We start from the raw sequence: 18,906 nt of genomic DNA, 5'->3' as shown, positions 1-18,906 counted from the left end.
ATACTCAGGCCTGTTAGCCCAGCCTATATGAGCGAACCTCCAGAGTCTCCATGCCAGTCTTTTGTTCTTCTTGTCCTCCCCTTTTTATGGGTTAATTTTCAAATATTTAGCCCTTTTCCTATTGTGTTGTTTTGCCCTAGGGTAGGGTATAATCTTTTACTGCTGCCGATTACTGATTAGCCACACATTTCCAAATGCCAGTGGCAAATATTTCCATTCACACATTACATTATCATTTTTATGAAAAGAGTCCCCACAATAAAAAAAAAAACTCCTCATAAAACCAAAGTGACTAAAACGCACTAGTGACATGATTGTAGTCATGCTTTCAGTTTGTCAGATGTTTCAATAAGACTCACTCCTTTTCATAAAAACACAAAAATAAAATTCTTGTATAATAGAAAAATGCATAGACTTCAGTGGGCCTAATGTTTTAAAAATAAATAAAAATAATTACAGTGAAACAGAACTGATGTCACTCACTCTCTAGGCCAATCTCCTAAAGTCAGTATCTACCTATCCCTTTATATTTGGTGCACAGACAGGAGCAAGAAAATAGCAGCAGTTTCCCAAAATGTCTAGCAACATAGAGCTACAATACAACAGGAAACATATATCACAATATCCAGAAACACATTATGAATTTACCCTTTTCACCAGAATTGAATTTGACAGAAAATGCTTCTAATTTTCATTGGCATTTTTTTTCTATTTGTGTATCATGCATGTACATGATATACAAAAAACAACAAAACAGGCCTTAACTCAATTTGGTTTTGGATCATCAAAAAATAAACGATTTAAAATTTCATTTTGTTATCCATTTGTATTTTGGCAGAGATACTGTCCAGTGTCTTGTCACTGTAGTCCTTCTGCTTGCAGCATTTATTTTGGATGAATTTGAAGAGGGCGAAAACTGGGATAGATAAACTGGGAATTCCAGCCACGATGAAGATGATGACATAGATCCAGCTGGGATATGGACGAGGTTCAAGGGTAGGGAAGTTCTCCTATAGCCAGAGTCAAGAGAAAATTTTGTGATTTTTCAGTAGTGTATTAAAGAAAATATTCATTAAGATGAAAGAAAACCATACATAGTAATAACAGAAACAGACAACAGACTTACCGCCTCCTGGTCCCAGACCAAATAGGTGAGCGTCTTTGAGACTTGGGTGATGAAGTAGAAAATCAAGATGACGATCATTATGAGTGGGCTGACCACTCTCCATGTCACCTGCCAGAAAATATTGGGCTTGTGGCCAATCATAAACTCAATGTCCTTGTTAAACCTGCGTGGAAGCAATAAGAGGGAAATTTTATGCCAGTTAAGCATGTACGAAAGCATCTATAAAAATTGACCTTGTATTTAACAGCAAATAAAGCAAGAGGTTGATGGTTGAAGACACACAACTCGACATGTTTCTCTTTTTGTCACTCTGAGTAACAAAACACTATTATTTTTGCCTTGTTTGTAGCTTTGTTTTTTTCAAGTTCAAGTTCAAAGTGATTATTGTCATTTGCACAGTGGAAAGGTGAGTTTCCCTGACAATTAAATTCTTACTTTGCTGTCCTCGTCATAGAAAGCCAGCAATTATAAGGAAAATACTGTAACCCTGTTATTTTCTACCTCGTTAGCAACTATGATAGCGTACTGCTGATGTTGCTTTCACCTTTTAAGGTTGTATGTGGCATCATGTCACAAAACTTTACAGGTGGTCATTTATTGGACAAACATACCTATCTATGCCATAAATGTAGATAACAGCAATCATTTCACAGGATCCAATGATCAGAAGGGGAATGGAGCCTGCAAAGTTGTCAAAAAGAGCTAGCCAGTAGTTCCCAGAGCCCTGAGCAAATATGAGCCCCAGAGCAAAAGAAATAAAGCAAGTCAGGCCTGAAAAAAAAGACAAAAAGTGTGATTACACTCAAATCTCTATAGATCAGAACTAACCCCACATGAAAATGTATTACTTAATTAATAGTAAAATTACCACAGAAAACTTCTTTGGGCCATGTTCGTGGCAACACTCCTAGGTCCTGCAGAGGGACCACCACTCCCTCAATGCTGCCAAACATGGTTGAGAGGCCAAGGCAGAAGAGCATGATGAAGAAGAGAACCGCCCAGAGAGGAGAAAAGGGCATCTTGGTGATGGCCTCTGTGAACACGATGAAGGCCAAACCTGTTCCCTCCACACCCTGAAGACACAAACATCACATAATCACTTACCCTCTGGTTAATCATCTATGTGAGACTAAAACTTGAACTGATGAATATGTATTGATTTTTACTGACCTGACTGAGGAAAGTCTGCATGTCACAGAACCGCAGTTGCAAGTCTTGGATGACATTTGGATTTGTCTGGTTAAGATGATCCAGAACCTCTTTGTAGTTGTTCTCTGTGATGTTTCCTTCAGGATAGTTGAAGGCATTCATCAGCTTCAAGATGTTGCTGCAATAAAAGAACAACAGAGAGAGATCTAAGAGTATGGTCAAATACGTAAGTGACTCAGACTCTGTTTCTTTTGAGAAATTGAAACTTACTCTCCCATGCAGTCATCAAATTTTGCTGTGGCCCTGAAGCCGATGATAGAGTAGATAACGGTTGCCGAGAACACTGAGGTGCAGCCATTGATGATAGAGATGAGAACAGCATCCTGCTCGCAGTTGTTACTACAAGAAAATAGCAATCATGTTAGAGGGGTGAACAAGTGTTCAAAACAGTGCTCATTGTGTAACTGCAGCAGATTCTGTTACTCACTTAATAGAGTTGTAACTGGAGAAAGAGATGAGACCCCCAAAAGCCAGAGAGAAGGAGTAGAACACCTGAGCACCTGCATCCAACCAGGTTGATGGATTCATTAACTCATCCACCTAAAAACAATCAAAAGATACATTCTTCGTAAAACTGAGCTGAGATAGTCATGCTTACTTATTATATTACTTCTAATATTTGATTTATCAGTGGGATTATTGGTTGAGAGGGGGCAGAATAGTGTTTTTGGACTAAAAAAGTGTAGCGTTTTTGCAATTCTGATTTCACGTCATAGGCTATTTAACTTAATTTTAGGCCATAGCGGTTGACTCTGTTTATGTTATAAACAAACCAGTTAATTTAAACTTGTGCATTTCTGAAGTAGCCTAATTCATGTCTGCACAGTAATGAAGCTAAAGTTACCTTAGCACACAGACTGCAAACAGGTGAAATATCGTCCTAAGATAACAAAATTCACTAACAGCTGCTCCAGAACTCACAACCTAACTTTACCTTTTACCTTTTACCATTTACCTTATCATAAGTAATAGACAAATGAGAGCTGGGGAACTTAAAGCTTGTTTTGCCAGTCTCAAGCCCCTATGCTAAGCTAAGCTAACAGTTTCTGACTTTAGCCTTTTACTTTAATATATCATTTAAGGGAATGACATAACATTGCTGCATTATGAATTATAGTGACATTTGGTGTTTACAACAGTGCTTACATCTGGTGTGAAGAGAAACTTGATCCCTTCTACAGAGCCTTTCAGAGTCAGTCCTCTGATAAGGAAGATGGTGAGGACCACATATGGCAGAGTGGATGTGATGTACACAGCCTGAGAAGCAAGAAAATAACCAAGATGTATAGTTGAATTAACACAAAGACACAAAAGCAGGGATCATCCCCACATTGAATTACTGTGATGTGACTTGCAGACCTTTCCAGTGGTCTCGATGCCCCGAATGCAGCAGACATAGAGCAGAGACCAGGCAGACAGCAGGGACAACACCATCCACCACTGCAGACCCCCAGACTCATCAATAGCTGTTGAAGTGTTCAGAGTTTCCCTGTACCAGAAGTAGTCGACGGTGCTGCTCCGAGCACACTCCTCTACCAGACCTAGACAGAACCAAATAGTGAAGAACTGGATGTCAGAAACCTTCAACATTTGTTTTCACTCAGTCTCACTTCAGTCTTGATAGATGGAGGAATACCTGTCCTGTTGGCATTGAGAGGACACTGGCTCCAAGGCAGAGGGCTTTGAAAGGAATTGAAGAGATACCACATGATCCAGGCCATGATGGTGTTGTAGTACATACCCACCAAAAACGAGACCAGCAATGAGGCAATACCTGCAACAGGGTGAAGCAAAGAGTTTAGTACTGATTTTATAGACCACTATGACAGGACTAAAAATCTGCAGCTGTGCTAGCTGCTCTGTGAGGCTGTAAATACTTTCAGCAACATGCTGATCCTAGTATCTCTACCACACACTGAGTAATTGTTTTGATGAAGGTGGATGAAAGTGTTGGACATTAACTACCCTTCCTGGGGCATTTGCGTGTGCAGTTTTCATTATTCATTTTTATATTAATTTGTTTTTTGTTTACCCACCAACTCCTTTCAGGTAGGGACTGATAGAGCTCCACACTCCCACGCTGCCTTTCCTCAGACGCTGACCAATGGCAAATTCCAGGTGCAACAGTGGGATTCCCTCCAGAACCAGCAGGATCAGGAACGGGATCATAAATGCTCCTAGAGGTAAACCATTCACATCATGAGTTAACACCACGGCGAGTGGTTGACTTTATTCAGTAGTGAAGCTACAGTATATGTCATTCACAAAAGTGTTCCAATAACCTTTTTGTTGTCTTGTTTAACATCAGAGAAAAACCTCTAAACAATATTTTTTTGTCTTTAAATTCAACAACTTTTCCTGGAGTCCAGAGTTCACTAATTACTTACAATTTAGCTACTTCACTTACCATTACCGGTGTGGACTACGGTACTGGTGGAACAACACCTTGTACTGCAGTCAGCACACCAGCAACCACCGCTCACTCAATCTCTCCTATTGGGAGTGGACTGGCCATGTTTTATTCACTCACAGCCGTCTCACCTACTGATCCATGGTCAGTGGTGTGGACGGAGACATGTGAGCTGGGGAGAGTGCAAGGGACGTTTACCAAAGGTTCAGACCTTGGTTATTTGCATATTTAGGGCCCGAACGGGAAAGTCCCACGCAGACCCTATCGAAATCGCGCTGTTTATTATTACTCCTGTGAACATTTAAACCCTATTTAGCCCCTGAAAACACTCTAAATTTTGCACACACGACCGGTCCGGCGAAAAAATTTGGCAGCGTCTCACATGGGCGGGGCCAAATGGCGAAATAGCTCAACACAGCTCTCACGCCCATGTACTTGATCCTATCAAGTTCAAACTTGCTGGATGGCTCCGCCTTGAATCACTTGATATATTTCACACTTTACACTTTACACACTTTACTCATAGCACCCCCCTGGTGGTAACAGGAAGTGACCAGTTTTTACTTTAATGTGTACTGATGCAACATACTTGACCCCATCAACTTCATTCCACTTCTAAAACATGCCGAACAAGTTGGTGAAGCTACATTATGAACGCTGTGAAGCTACAGTATGAGTAATGGCGTTTGTGTGGCGATGCGGCGACTATCAATCCCTCGCCATTAAAATATGTTTGGCTTTTTCATGTCTTTAATGAACTCGTATCATCATGAAAATTGATGCATAGGTCAAGGATAGCTAGCTCTTACATCTGATTGGGGCATCGCCAATGGAGCGGGGGGCAAATTCCTCTATAGCGCCCCCTCAAAGCCCCTCCCCATAGGATTTTTTGGGGATTTGGAACATAAAAATTGGTACAGATGTATGTTGTCCAGACACACATAAAAGTCTCTGAGACTGGCACCAATGGTCTACTCCAAACAGGAAGTCGATCATTTAGATTTTGACTTGTCATTTTGGCGTGATTTCCACATGTTGTATTTTAACAAACTATAGGGTTTTATCCAATCGACTTTCCAAATGTTTTTACAAATCATCCAGTACATGATAAGAGCCCTACCCTCAACGCCTCCATATGCTCAAAAGCAATCTTTCTCATGGCGCTCCCTTGTGGAAACAGGAAATGCCCTATTTTACATTGACATCGTCCGATTTGCTTGAAACTTCACATCTGGTTTTGTTTTTAGCGCCACCTGGTGGATGAACGAAACATCGCATTTTTCGCTCCTGCCAGGTTTTTTTCCCCTTCTTGCTTCACACCACAGCCCCCACGTGCCTCAGGCCCCCGCGGTTGCATGGGGGAGGGACGGCCCGATCATTGCCGCTTGCAGCTTTATTTTCTCAACGTTTTGCTTTACACTTGACGCCCATTTAACATTTACACTTAAATTTAACATTTTGATTTAACATTTAGATGTAACATTTAACATTTTGAATTAGATTTAACTTTTGATTCAACATTTATCATTTAGATTATATTAAAGCATTCAGTTTAATGTTTGATGTAAAGATATTTAGAGCAATAGTATATGAAATATTGTTTTATAAGAATTCTTGTCCCAAAATATTCTCAATATATCAGCAATATAGCTGTAACCAATTTGACATTCAGACCCCCAAATGTACAAAGATTGTTTAGTGTCATTTTTGACCCAGCATGTAAAACCACAGTCAAGGTAAGTTACATGCCATAAAAACTACAAAGACACACATACACGGACACACACACACTACTGATTAATCGCTGAAAAAACAGGACTTCTTTGTTGTACAAGTGTGGTATCAACCATTGATTCAAATTTATAGTTAAAGTCCAATGAGTGTCAAATTCGATAAACATTTATCAAAAGCATTTTTCACTACTGAGCATGCAGTCTCCATTAGTCAGAAGCATTTATGACATGAGAGCAGCTTTCAATGCCAAATCATTTAGCTATGAGTGACTTCAAGTGTATAAAGAATGCAGTGAGGGAAGAGTGTCATTGTTTTTGCTTGTATGAACTGTGTGTGAGTATCTGAGTTTTATTGTTTATTTTATATCTTGTATGGACTGATTTTACATGGCTGCTACCTTGGCCAGGTCTCTCTTGTAAAAGAGATCTCAGATCTCAGTGGGATTTGCTGGTTAAATAAAATAAATGTAAAAAATGCCCAACAGGCAATAGACCTGCTTTTTTCCTGAACCAACTGGGGAACAAATATTCAAAGGAGGGGGAAGTATCTGAGAAGGAGATGGGGGTGAATATTATTCAGACTATCATGCATCATCTTCAGATTTGACAATTTCCCAAGCTGAGAGACATACTTTTTTTTTTTTTTAAGAACAGCAATATGATATGGTTGTCATCACCGTTTGACAATCAGGGCAGAATGGCAGCACAAAGTCATAAGGATGATGGGACCCACAAGATATGAAGTTGCTATGCGCAGAAGAAGATTGCTTTAATTTCCCGCATGTTCATCACATCAGCCATTAAAAAAATAAGCCTAAACAAATTTGGAGGGGGGCCATAGAGATAAAGGGATAAAGAAACCCAAAAACTGTAAAAAAAAAAAAAAAAAAAAAAAGAGCATGGTTTATTAACTATTCTATGTACAATATGAGTAAAGAATCATGTCTGAATGTTGACATTTTGATGCACAGGTTCCTTCATTTGTGTAGCTGTTTTGGTTTATTTTATGGATAAACAACTCAATCAGAAAGTATCCAGTCCCTTGCCATCTTACCTCCTCCATGACTTTGACACAGGTATGGGAACCTCCAGACGTTGCCAAGTCCCACACAGAAGCCCACACATGTGAGCAGGTACTGGGCTTTGTTGTCCCATTTGGGCCGGTCCCCAGCCTCGTCCTTCTCCATCCTCTCCAGGTCCTTGTGAGAGGGGATCCGCAAATCCAGTCCCGGGTTTGGTATCTTCAGCTTCATGGCCGCTTTTTGTAAATTTCACTGGGCACAGAGTTGGAAAATGTAGCCGCGGAGTCTTCAGTTGGTAAGTAGTTGTTGCTTTGGTGCTTTCCTGCAAACTGTCAGTCTCCTCTGGTTGAAGCTGTTACTGATTCTCTGGTCACTGTCCCTGTCCTTGGGGAGGGGAACTGACTTATACTGCAGCTATCAGGAGCTCATAAACAGTCTGTGTTACGTAATGTAATCTCAGCAAATTTAAAAACATTCATGATCATGGTGAATACATACAAGATGATTTTGGTACTCATGATTTTGAAAAGGTAAATAGTGCAGTGTGCTGCTGGGTGAACAAATGAAATGTCTTCATTTACCAAATAAATAAAGGAGTTTATTCTTTCAACTGCAAGATTTAATCTTGTGGCAAGCAAGTATCTGTAGCATGAAATGACAACATTGTGTTCTAGCACAAGGCCCAACCTTTTTTGGCTTACTTCTAAAATTACCAGGTCAAAATGATCTACCTCCATTATTAATGCTGTCATCTGTGTTTTATATCTATCTATATACAGGGGTGCAAACTTGTCACCTTTCGGCGAAATTCGCCGTTTTGGATCCCAAATTGGTCATTTGTGTGATTCGTGTAAATCCGCAATAAAAAAAAAATTGGGTGGGGGGGGGGTCCGGCGAGGCGAGGCAAGCCGAGCCGAGCCAATGCACCTGTCTCTTTAAGGCGCATGCACCTTATCTGGATGACAACGAGTGGTGGCAGCACTCCTCTTCTGTCCAGCAATACACACCTGAAGCTTCACTTTTAATACAGACTAACTAACGCGACTTTTTGAGCATGGCGAGTGAAAGAGTCGGAGCAAGAAGATGCGCCAGCAGCGTTGTATAGGTGCTGTATGGGACCGCGTGTGTGTGATGATCGCGATCGCGGCCAATTAGCGATTAGCGCGTTTAGCTTTATTAGCTCCAGTGTCTCCTTCTCTGGAGGAGGGTCTGGCGAGCGAGACTAGCTCCAGCGCGACCTGTGCATGGATGTATTATATTAACGGACCTGTGCAGCAGCAGCAGGAGGAAGAGGAGGAGGAGGTGGACTGACTGTGGCAGGACACCTCTGCCTCTGTTTCACTTTATGTTGCTGGTAAATAATGTGGTTGTAAAAGTAGTAGGCTAAAGTTAAATTATTTAGTATGCACTAATTAAAGGGGCAGAGCTTTAAGAGACATTTTAGCTTTTATATTTTATAAGATATATTTTTTGTAAGAACCACAATTAATAAATATAGGTTATATATTTCAGTGAATATCTAATTGTTCTTAGCATTTGTTAGATAACTTTATTTTCCCAATAAATTAAAACATGTTGGAACTATCGATGTCTCCTCTCTCGCAGCCAGAATCTCACTACTTTTAACCTCAGACTGTCACAATGATGGATCAGATGTCAGACTGCCTCATTCTTTAAGTTTTAACCTGAATATACAAGACATGATTGATTTTCCCAACGATCAAAGTATACGAAACCGAACCGAAAACCATGACCACAAAACCGTGAACCGAACCGTTTGCTTGAACATCTTTTAAATACATATTGCCGCTTAATATGTTTTATGTAACCTATGGCATTTTTAAGCTTCATGTGTGTTATTGGACAGAAAGAGCAGCGCTGCCTCGGAGCATAGCCTACGTAGCCTACAGAAAACACATTTACATCAATAAATAAATGTTTCATAATGAACCAATCAGTCTGTATTAAATTTTATTTAGTTTGAAGGCAAGGTTTGCAAGGTTCATCTGATGGACATCAAGGGACAGATTCTCTAAGTTTTGCACAGCTTTTGCTCATGCTAAACCTGCAAAGGCTGAAGACCCCCTTCACATATTTCAAAACCAAACACAGAGAGACAGATTGTGCAGGTTTAACAGGAGCAAAAGCTGTGCAAACCTGAGTAAATCTGGACCCTAGTCTCATGCTAAAATTGACTGTAAATTCACCTTTAAAGTTGGTTTTTTTTTAAATTTCCCCGGGGGAGCATGCCCCCGGACCCCCCTAGGGGGTCGGTATCTTGTCACCTTTTTTACCCCTGATGAGTTTGCACCCCTGTATATAGTATATATGTGTGTGTGTGTGTATGTCTCTGCTGTTTCTTTCTATTTAGCCTGGCATATGGCTGCACTCAAAACTGTTCAAAATGTGAAGAGCTAATCGCCATGTCTGAGCCAGAGCACAATGGACGCGCCGCTGCACAGCTGGAGCAGCATGCCTGTTGTCAACACATGTTTTATAACATCAACAAGAAAAAAAGTATTGCTGATCATCCTTTCAATCACTGATCGCCGATCGGCACAAGACTATTTGGGATGACGGATAATAGACTAAAATCTAGTGGGAAAAAAAAGATTGAATGTCACGCGATCTACACGTAGCCTACTATCTTTGCATTTTACCGGCCCATTGCGATCGACATAATGAGCACCCCTGCTCTAGCACAACTAAGCAAAAATATTGAGATGCCTCACACGGAAGCACCAATTAAGGGTTTGCACAATGTTGAACAATAATGTTACAATGTCGGAGTACTATAATTTAAGGTGTCCATTACACATGGCTCCAATTATGTGTCTGACATAGAAGGCGCTATTTACAGTGCACTCATGAGGGTTATTGGCTATCAAATTAGTAAAATATTAATATCAGAATATTAATAATTACTATAAAAAAATGTATAGGATTTAATTGTATTAAATACACCTCAGGGCACCAGACAGCCAATTTACCAAAATCACTCTCATAAAAGTACGCTTTATTAATACAGAACCTTGATCTAATAATTAAGTTAATGATTATAAACATTATTACCTCATTAATAGTAGCAAAGTTTAAAGATTTAAGAGTTCTACAGCATAGAGGTTGGCATATCACTCTTGTACAACGTGCAGATGAGCAAAGTTTCAAAGGAAGTTTATTGGACACATCTAGAAAATGAAATAACAAAACATTAACTATCATGAGCTACATACAAGTACACAAGGTGTGTTCCAAGTCACATGAAGGAGAGAAGATTCCAGTGGTTGCGGCTCCTGTGGTTGCTACAAAGTCCAGTTGTTGTGTCCTTGTTCAGTGATAGATAGATAGACAGATAGATGGATATAGATAGCCTTTATTATCATTGCAACGAAATTGAGGGTGCTCCCACAGAGCCACCATGCACCACAAGATAAAAGGAGACAATGTTCGTTCGATGCTGCTCTAAAGTCCTGCTCCTGGCATCAAGCTGGAGTTCTGATGAGCCTGACAAACTACATTAAACATTATTATGATTAGCTATTGGTATGAAAAACTAAGAATTTTTTTTAATAAAAATGAATTACATGGTGAAAAATGCGTTGTACTGTAAATGAGAGAAACAGAAAAGAAGAGTGGAGGAGAACAGTTATTAGGAATTAGGAATTTATTTATTTTAAACAGGGACAATGCACAAAAACATAAATCTTGTAAAACAAGAGAAGATGCCTTGAGCCAGGTTGTAGCAACATTTGTTAATTTCCACCTGTAGTCCCTGGGCGGGTAAGAAACAGACAGATAACAATATATTAAGAATGCTGAATAAAAGTGATATGATCTGATATAATAATATTTTTTAAAAATAGACAGAGTTAACTAGCAAAAGCACCAAATCATGAAATGCACAATAGAGTTAAATGAACAGCACATTCGTTTATTCTCATCACACATTCAAACACAAGCACACACATAGACAACAGTCCAACTATCTCCTTTACTTTACTTCCCCATCCTCACCCTCATCTAATATCCACACTCATGCACATATAACCAGACACATTTGCATACACACTCACATGTAACTCAACAATGCGCTACCAAACTGAGTTCTACATTGTGGGATGCTACACTCACCCCTTGTAACAGATTGAGTTATTCGTGCTGTATTTTCAGAGCAGAATGTAACAAACTTTTTCAGAGGGGGAGCATAAGCATTGTAAATAATTTTGTGAAGTGAACGAACATTTGAGTGTATTATCAAGTTTTCAAAACTCAAAATATCATATTTAGCAAGTACATGACAATGATGATAATGCCATGGTTTTTCAGCATGGGTCTTGAGGCTACTTTTATACAATGACTCTAATGGTTTCATAACTGTTTTACTTGCCTGAGACCAGGATGTGATAAAAAAAAAAAAGTGTGCGTGTGTTTTCTGTGCGCGTGGTCACTTTTTGGGAAAAAAGATCCCCCGCCTCCACAAGGCCACAAGTTCCTTTACCTCAGCCCTGTACGTTGTCTCGTCCCCGTCGCAGATGAGTCCAACCACAGTGGTGTCGTCTACATATTTCATAATGCAGTTGGTTGGGTGGATCGGAGAACATGTGGATCGTGGATCGTGGGTGTACAGGGCGTAGAGTAGAGGGCTCAGAACGCAGCCTTGGGGGGAACCAGTGCTGAGTATGAGTGTGGAGGAGTGGTGGGCGGGGGTCGAGTTTCACAGACTGTGGACAACTCGACAGGAAGTCTTTTATCCAGATGCAGGTGGGGAGGGGGATCTGCAGCTGAAACAGTTTTTTGAGGAGAATGCCTGGGATGATTGTGTCAAATGCTGAGCTGTAGTCCACAAAGAGCATCCTCATGTAGCTCTTCTTGTTCTCCAGGTGGCTCAGCGCTGTGTGTAGTGTGATGGTGATGGCATCCTCTGTGGACCGGTTTGCCCTGTAGGCAAACTGGTGGGGGTTGATGGCTGAAGGTGGAGGGGAGGCAGTCTCTGATGTGCTGGGAGACTGATCGCTCAAGGCACATGATTACGGACATCAGGGCGATGGGTCTGTAATTATTGAAGTTGTGTATGGCAGGTTTTTTGGGGATGGGGACGATGGTGGAGGCCTTCAGGCAAGTGGGAACGGTGGCATGTATCAGGAAGCAGTTGAAGAGCTTGGTGATTATCCCTGTCAGCTGGTTTGCGCATGCTTTAATGACCGCTTGGATACCGTTAGGACCAGCAGCTTTCCTGGGGGTCACTTTCTCTCATGTTCTTCCTCACCTCATGCTAAAGGATGTGGGAGGGGTGTGGCCTTTGTAATTGGTTAGGGCCTGGATGCCCCTCCACTTTCCTTGTGTAGGAATCCTTGGCCTGTTTGATGCCCCTCCTCAGGTCAGCTCTGGCGGTGCTGTAGAGAGTTCTGTCCCCCGTCCTGAAAGCCGAGTTGCGAGCTCTGATCAAAGTCTGGACCTTCCTGTTCCGGAAGAGACATTGAACTACAGCTGTCCTGGCTGTGTAGTTCAAGTTTCGGTCCTTAGTTCTCCTTGCATAGTTGGTTGTTTGCTCTACTTTGGGTGGTGGCTCCATTACTTGTTAACTCAACTAGTAGACCTTGTGTCGTGCTAGTTGGTTTCCATCCTTAAATCCTTTGGTAGACACTCACGTCGCTACCAAGGTCCAGTCCAGTGGAGGCCTCTGCTTTATGCAGGCCTCATGGAGGTTGGAGAGCTGTTGGGAGATTGGAGCTCAGAGGAGCAGAGAGAGAGGAGAAGGATACTTCTCCTTTTATATATGGCCTGGTGACCTCAGAGGTCCTGGGCCATACAGTGACCAATGAGGGTTAGAAGTGGGGGTTTTACACCAAGGTGTGAAAAGGTGAAGGATGGGGCGGTGCGTGGCGCAGTGGTTAAGGCGGCCGCCCCATGTAGAGGCTACAGTCCTCAACGCAGGCGTCCCCAGTTCGAATCCCGCATCGGGCAGACCTTTCCTGCATGTCATTCCCCCTCTCTGCCTCCCCCTTTCCTGTCTATCTATACTGTGTGCTATCAAATAAAAGGCAAAAACGCCAAAAAAAAGAAAAGGTGAAGGATGCAGGGAGGCTGAGTTCAACAGCTTTCCTTTGTCTGGGGGAAAAAAAAGCCATGAGGTCTTATCCCCCCCATATATATATATATATATATATATATATATATATATATACTGTGTTTGTGTGTGTGAGAATGATGTTGTCTGGCCTGCCCTGAGTGGGTTTCAAACCCGGGTCTCCCGCACTGCGGGCGACGATACTAACCGTTTCGTCAAGAGGCCAATGGCCACTTGACAAGTTGGTTAGCACGTCTTTTATGGGTGAGTGAGTTTAACTTCAGTACTGCTAACCGCCACACGCTGTCACTTCTCCTTACTGGTACCTCATGACTGTGATTATACTTGCGGACCTCTGTTACATATAGTATATGTATGTATTGCAGGGGACAGGTAAAGGTGAAGGTCTCACATCCTTTGGCTAGTTTGCAGCTGGCATGCGATCACCATGTTGAGGTGTGTAAGCTTAGAGCTATGAATTTGGAGTTCTACTGTCCAGATGTCCCGGTGCCAATTTTTGAAGGTTTTTAACCTCCTTGTATCCTGTATTACCCCACAGCTCTGAGAAAGCTATACCAGATCCACAAAAAAGTTCCTACAGTAGTGTTTTAGTTTTGAAGGGTTTATTCAAAATCACAGTTACAACAGGAAATATTGCATGTGCAAGTGTTCTCAGGCAAAAATAATTTAAAGTACTAGACAGCTCATAATATACTACATTGTTTCCTTAAATACGGTAACACATATTTCTTCAAATTGCAAGCAACCACTTAATTTTGCACCTATATCTGAACTGATGAGTTGATTATAAGTAAGTAAGTACAGTATAGTGCTGTAATGTACACTGGACATTAAAATTTTACAAAAAGAAAAAAAATAGACAAAACAAAAGTAGACTGATGACATGAATGTTGTCATGTTTACATTATGTCAGAGGTTCAAACAAGAATCCAGTCTTTTTTTTTTTTTTTTTTTTACAAAGTATCAAAATAAAAAAATATTTCTTGAAATATGCTTATAATAAACTAACAATAAACATATTCGATATTTTACAGTTTGAGACAGAGGCTCAAATGCTCAATGCTTGCAGCATTTCTTTTGGATGAATTTGAAGAGGGCAAAAACTGGGATAGATAAACTGGGAACTCCAGCCAGAATGAAGACGATGACGTAGATCCAGGAGGGATATGGACGTGGTTCAAGGGTAGGAAAGTCCTCCTGTAGCCAGAGTCAAGAGAACATTTTGTGATTTTCAGCAAAGTATCAGAAAACATTCAGTAAGATAAGGGAAAGCGATACATGGTAATAATAGAAACTTACCGCCTCCTGGTCCCAGACCAAATAGGTGAGCGTCTTTGAGACTTGGGTGATGAAGTAGAAAATCAAGATGACGATCATTATGAGTGGGCTGACCACTCTCCATGTCACCTGCCAGAAAATATTGGGCTTGTGGCCAATCATAAACTCAATGTCCTTGTTAAACCTGCGTGGAGGCAATAAGAGGGAGATTTTATGTCAGCTAAGCATGTACGAAATCATCTATAAAAGATGACCTCGTATTTTTATTAGTTACGGTAAATAAAGCAAGAGATTGATGCGTTTATAAGAGCTCATTACTGGTCTTTTGATGGGCTTCAAAGAAACACAACTCTATTAGAAACATTTTTCCCGCTTTCATCAATACTACTATTGTAGCTTTAAAAACAAACAAAAATAAACTTCTGATGGATGTGATGCATATTCTCTGTTCTAAGGTCTGAACAGTCAGAACACATCACCCTGTTATTTCATGCCTGGTTACCAACAAGGATAGCATGTTGCTTTTCACCGTGTGAGGTTGTGTGTATGCATGTGTGTGTCATGTGTGGTCAAATGAGATCCTGGAGACATGATATGTCTGTTTTGTCATCACCATGGCATCATGACTTTGTAAGATGGAGTCACAAAACTTTACATGTGGTCATTTATTGGACAGACTTACCTATCTATGCCATAAACGTAGATAACAGCAATCATTTCACAGAATCCAATGACCAGAAGGGGAATGGAGCCTGCGAAGTTGTCAAAAAGAGCTAGCCAGTAGTTTCCAGAGCCCTGAGCAAATATGAGCCCAACAGCAAAAGAAATAAAGCAAGTCAGGCCTGAAAAAAAAGAAGGCAAAAAGTGTGATTACACTCAAATCTCTATAGATCAGAACTAACCTCACATGAAAATGTATTACTTAATTCATAGTAAAATTACCACAGAAAGCTTCCTTGGGCCATGTCCGTGGCAACACTCCTAGGTCCTGCAGAGGGACCACCACTCCCTCAATGTTGCCAAACATGGTTGAGAGGCCAAGGCAGAAGAGCATGATGAAGAAGAGAACCGCCCAGAGAGGAGAAACAGGCATCTTGATGATGGCCTCTGTGAACACGATGAAAGCCAATCCTGTTCCCTCCACACCCTGAAGACACAAACATCACATATAGCATCACTTCTCATGTATGTGAGACTAAAACTAGAGATTTTGGTTGAACTTATTGATTTTTACTGACCTGACTGAGGAAAGTCTGCATGTCACAGAACTGCAGTTGCAAGTCTTGGCTGACATTTGGATTTGCCTGGTTGAGATGAGCCAGAACCTCTTCGTAGTTGTTCTCTGTGATGTTTCCTTCAGGATAGTTGAAGGCATTCATCAGCTTCAAGATGTTGCTGCAATAAAAGAACAACAGAGAGAGACGTAAGAGTTTAGTCAAATATACGTAAGTGACTCAGACTCTGTTTCTTTTGAGAAATTGAAACTTACTCTCCCATGCAGTCATCAAATTTTTCTGTGGCCCTGAAGCCGATGATAGAGTAGATAACGGTTGCCGAGAACACTGAGGTGCAGCCATTGATGATAGAGATGAGAACAGCATCCTGCTCGCAGTTGTTACTACAAGAAAAATAATGATCATGTGAGGACAAATGTTCAAATAAGTGCTCATTTTTTAATTGTACTTGTATCTGTTACGCACTTAATCGAGTTGTAACTGGAGAAAGAGATGAGACCTCCAAAAGCCAGAGAGAAGGAGTAGAACACCTGAGCACCTGCGTCCAACCAGGTTGATGGATTCATTAACTCATCCACCTAAAAACAATCATTATTGGTTAAGATGTCTCAGAATGTGCTGGCAGTATAATGTTTTATAGACTTTGCATTATCAACTTGTATCAGTGCGTATGTTGCTGTGTAATTGTACATTGCATTGGAAGTAATGTCTGCGCTGCCTTTAAATATGAAGCTAGAGTTAGCTCAGCACACAGACTGAAAATAGCTAGCTTGGTTTGGTTTGGTCTTAAGATAACAAAATTCACTCCAAAACTCACCACCTGACATTTACCTAAAATGTTCATAAAATAAAGTATCAGTCTATTCATCTTAAGGGAATAACAAAACATCACATTATGAGTTACAGTGACAAACGCTGATTTACAACAGTGCTTACATCTGGTGTGAAGAGAAACTTGAGCCCCTCTAGAGAACCTTTCAGAGTCAGTCCTCTGATAAGGAAGATGGTGAGGACCACATATGGCAGAGTGGATGTGATGTACACAGCCTGAGAAACGAGAAAATAACAAAATAATCAAAAGGTATAATATTGAATTAACTTAGACACAAAAGCAGGGATCATCCCCACATTGAATTACTGTGATGTGACTTGCAGACCTTTCCAGTGGTCTCGATGCCCCGGATGCAGCAGACATAGAGCAGAGACCAGGCAGACAGCAGGGACAACACCATCCACCACTGCAGACCCCCAGACTCATCAATAGCTGTTGTAGTGTTCAGAGTTTCCCTGTACCAGAAGTAGTCGACGGTGCTGCTCCGAGCACACTCCTCTACCAGACCTAGACAGAACCAAATAGTGAAGAACTGGATGTCAGAAACCTTCAACATTTGTTTTTCACTCACTCTGACTTCAGTCTTGATAGATGGAGGGATACCTGTCCTGTTGGCATTGAGAGGACACTGGCTCCAAGGCAGAGGGCTTTGAAAGGAATTGAAGAGATACCACATGATCCAGGCCATGATGGTGTTGTAGTACAAAGCCACCAAAAATGAGACCAGCATGGATGCAATACCTGCAAAATTGAAGCAAAGAGTTTATTGGTATAGTGGTACTGCATCTGTGCTAGCTGCTCTAGGCTGTACATGCTTTCAGCAACATGCTGATCCTAAGTGTCTCTACCACATACCGAGTAATTGTTTTGATGGTTCAGTCAGGATGAAAGTGTTGGACATTACTACCTTCCCTAGGGCATTTGCATGTGCTTTTTATGTATTAATTTTTATGATGTTTTTTTTTTGTTTTTTTTGTTTACCCACCGAGTCCTGTCAGGTAAGGACTGATTGATCTCCACACTCCCATGCTGCCTTTCCTCAGGCGCTGACCGATGGCAAACTCCAGGTGCAACAGTGGGATTCCCTCCAGAACCAGTAGGATCAGAAAGGGGATCATAAATGCTCCTAGAGGTAAAACATTTGCATTATAATAAGACAACACCACAGTGAGTGCTTCACTTCATTTAGTACTTGAATGTGAATAAGTACTAAGCAGCTGACACTATTTACAAAAGTGTTCCTATAAAACACACCCACAAAACTGTAAAAAGCATGTTTTATCTATTCTAGGTACAATATGAGTCAAGAATCAGACTTGCATGTTAACTTTTTGATGCACAGGTTCCTTCATTTGTGTAGCTACAGTTAACTGTGTTATTATGTGTTACACACTTGGATGTACTGTATTTTCTTAATATTTTATAAATGAAGAACTCAATCAGAAAGTATCCAGTCCCTTGCCATCTTACCTCCTCCATGACTTTGACACAGGTATGGGAACCTCCAGACGTTGCCAAGTCCCACACAGAAGCCCACACATGTGAGCAGGTACTGGGCTTTGTTGTCCCATTTGGGCCGGTCCCCAGCCTCCTCCTTCTCCATCCTCTCCAGGTCCTTGTGAGAGGGGATCCGCAAATCCAGTCCCGGGTTTGGTATCTTCAGCTTCATGGCCGCTTTTTGTAAATTTCCAAATAGTGAGTTGTATTTGAAAAATGTAGCCGTGGACTCTTCCAATTGGTTAGCAGTAGTTGGTTTGGTGCTTCCCTGCAAACTTTCAAAACCTACAATCTTCTCTGGTGGAAGCTGTTACTGATTCTCTAGTGAGAGTCCCTCTCTCTCAGAGTCCTACACCCCTACTGAGTGTCTTGGGAAGGGGCACTGAGGCTTTTGCTGGAACCTATGAATGGAAGGATTAGTAAACTGTAAGGAAGTAAATTTTCCTTCTGAGCTTATCGTAATTATTATGCAACAC

General features: G+C 41.1%; 2 protein-coding genes across 2 annotated transcripts; both read right to left on the bottom strand.

The window, feature by feature from the left end:
* Nucleotides 1-221: 221 nt before the first annotated feature.
* On the bottom strand, nucleotides 222-7,834 carry LOC146978855 (sodium-dependent neutral amino acid transporter B(0)AT1-like). The gene is made up of 12 exons (XM_085791893.1): nucleotides 7,533-7,834; nucleotides 4,372-4,512; nucleotides 3,972-4,109; nucleotides 3,695-3,876; nucleotides 3,482-3,592; nucleotides 2,763-2,875; nucleotides 2,546-2,674; nucleotides 2,297-2,453; nucleotides 1,995-2,199; nucleotides 1,738-1,897; nucleotides 1,127-1,289; nucleotides 222-1,010 (listed from the first exon to the last, which is right to left on the bottom strand). Exons 1-12 carry the CDS (start codon nucleotides 7,729-7,731, stop codon nucleotides 801-803), a joined length of 1,908 nt encoding a protein of 635 aa, XP_085648019.1. The 5' UTR covers nucleotides 7,732-7,834; the 3' UTR covers nucleotides 222-800.
* A 7,710-nt stretch (nucleotides 7,835-15,544) lies between these two features.
* LOC146978854 (sodium-dependent neutral amino acid transporter B(0)AT1-like) lies at nucleotides 15,545-18,653 on the bottom strand. Its single transcript, XM_085791897.1, has 10 exons — nucleotides 18,404-18,653; nucleotides 17,919-18,059; nucleotides 17,537-17,674; nucleotides 17,259-17,440; nucleotides 17,038-17,148; nucleotides 16,567-16,679; nucleotides 16,356-16,484; nucleotides 16,105-16,261; nucleotides 15,809-16,013; nucleotides 15,545-15,708 (listed from the first exon to the last, which is right to left on the bottom strand). The coding sequence occupies exons 1-10, from the start codon at nucleotides 18,600-18,602 to the stop codon at nucleotides 15,545-15,547; spliced, it is 1,539 nt and encodes a 512-aa protein (XP_085648023.1). The 5' UTR covers nucleotides 18,603-18,653.
* Between the last annotated feature and the right edge of the window lie 253 nt (nucleotides 18,654-18,906).

This window comes from Trachurus japonicus, chromosome 11 (genome assembly GCF_045865225.1).
Source record: "Trachurus japonicus isolate A0001 chromosome 11, Traja_1.0".
In the NCBI taxonomy this organism is placed as follows: Eukaryota; Metazoa; Chordata; class Actinopteri; order Carangiformes; family Carangidae; genus Trachurus; species Trachurus japonicus.
This window is presented reverse-complemented; position numbering and strand designations above follow the sequence as displayed.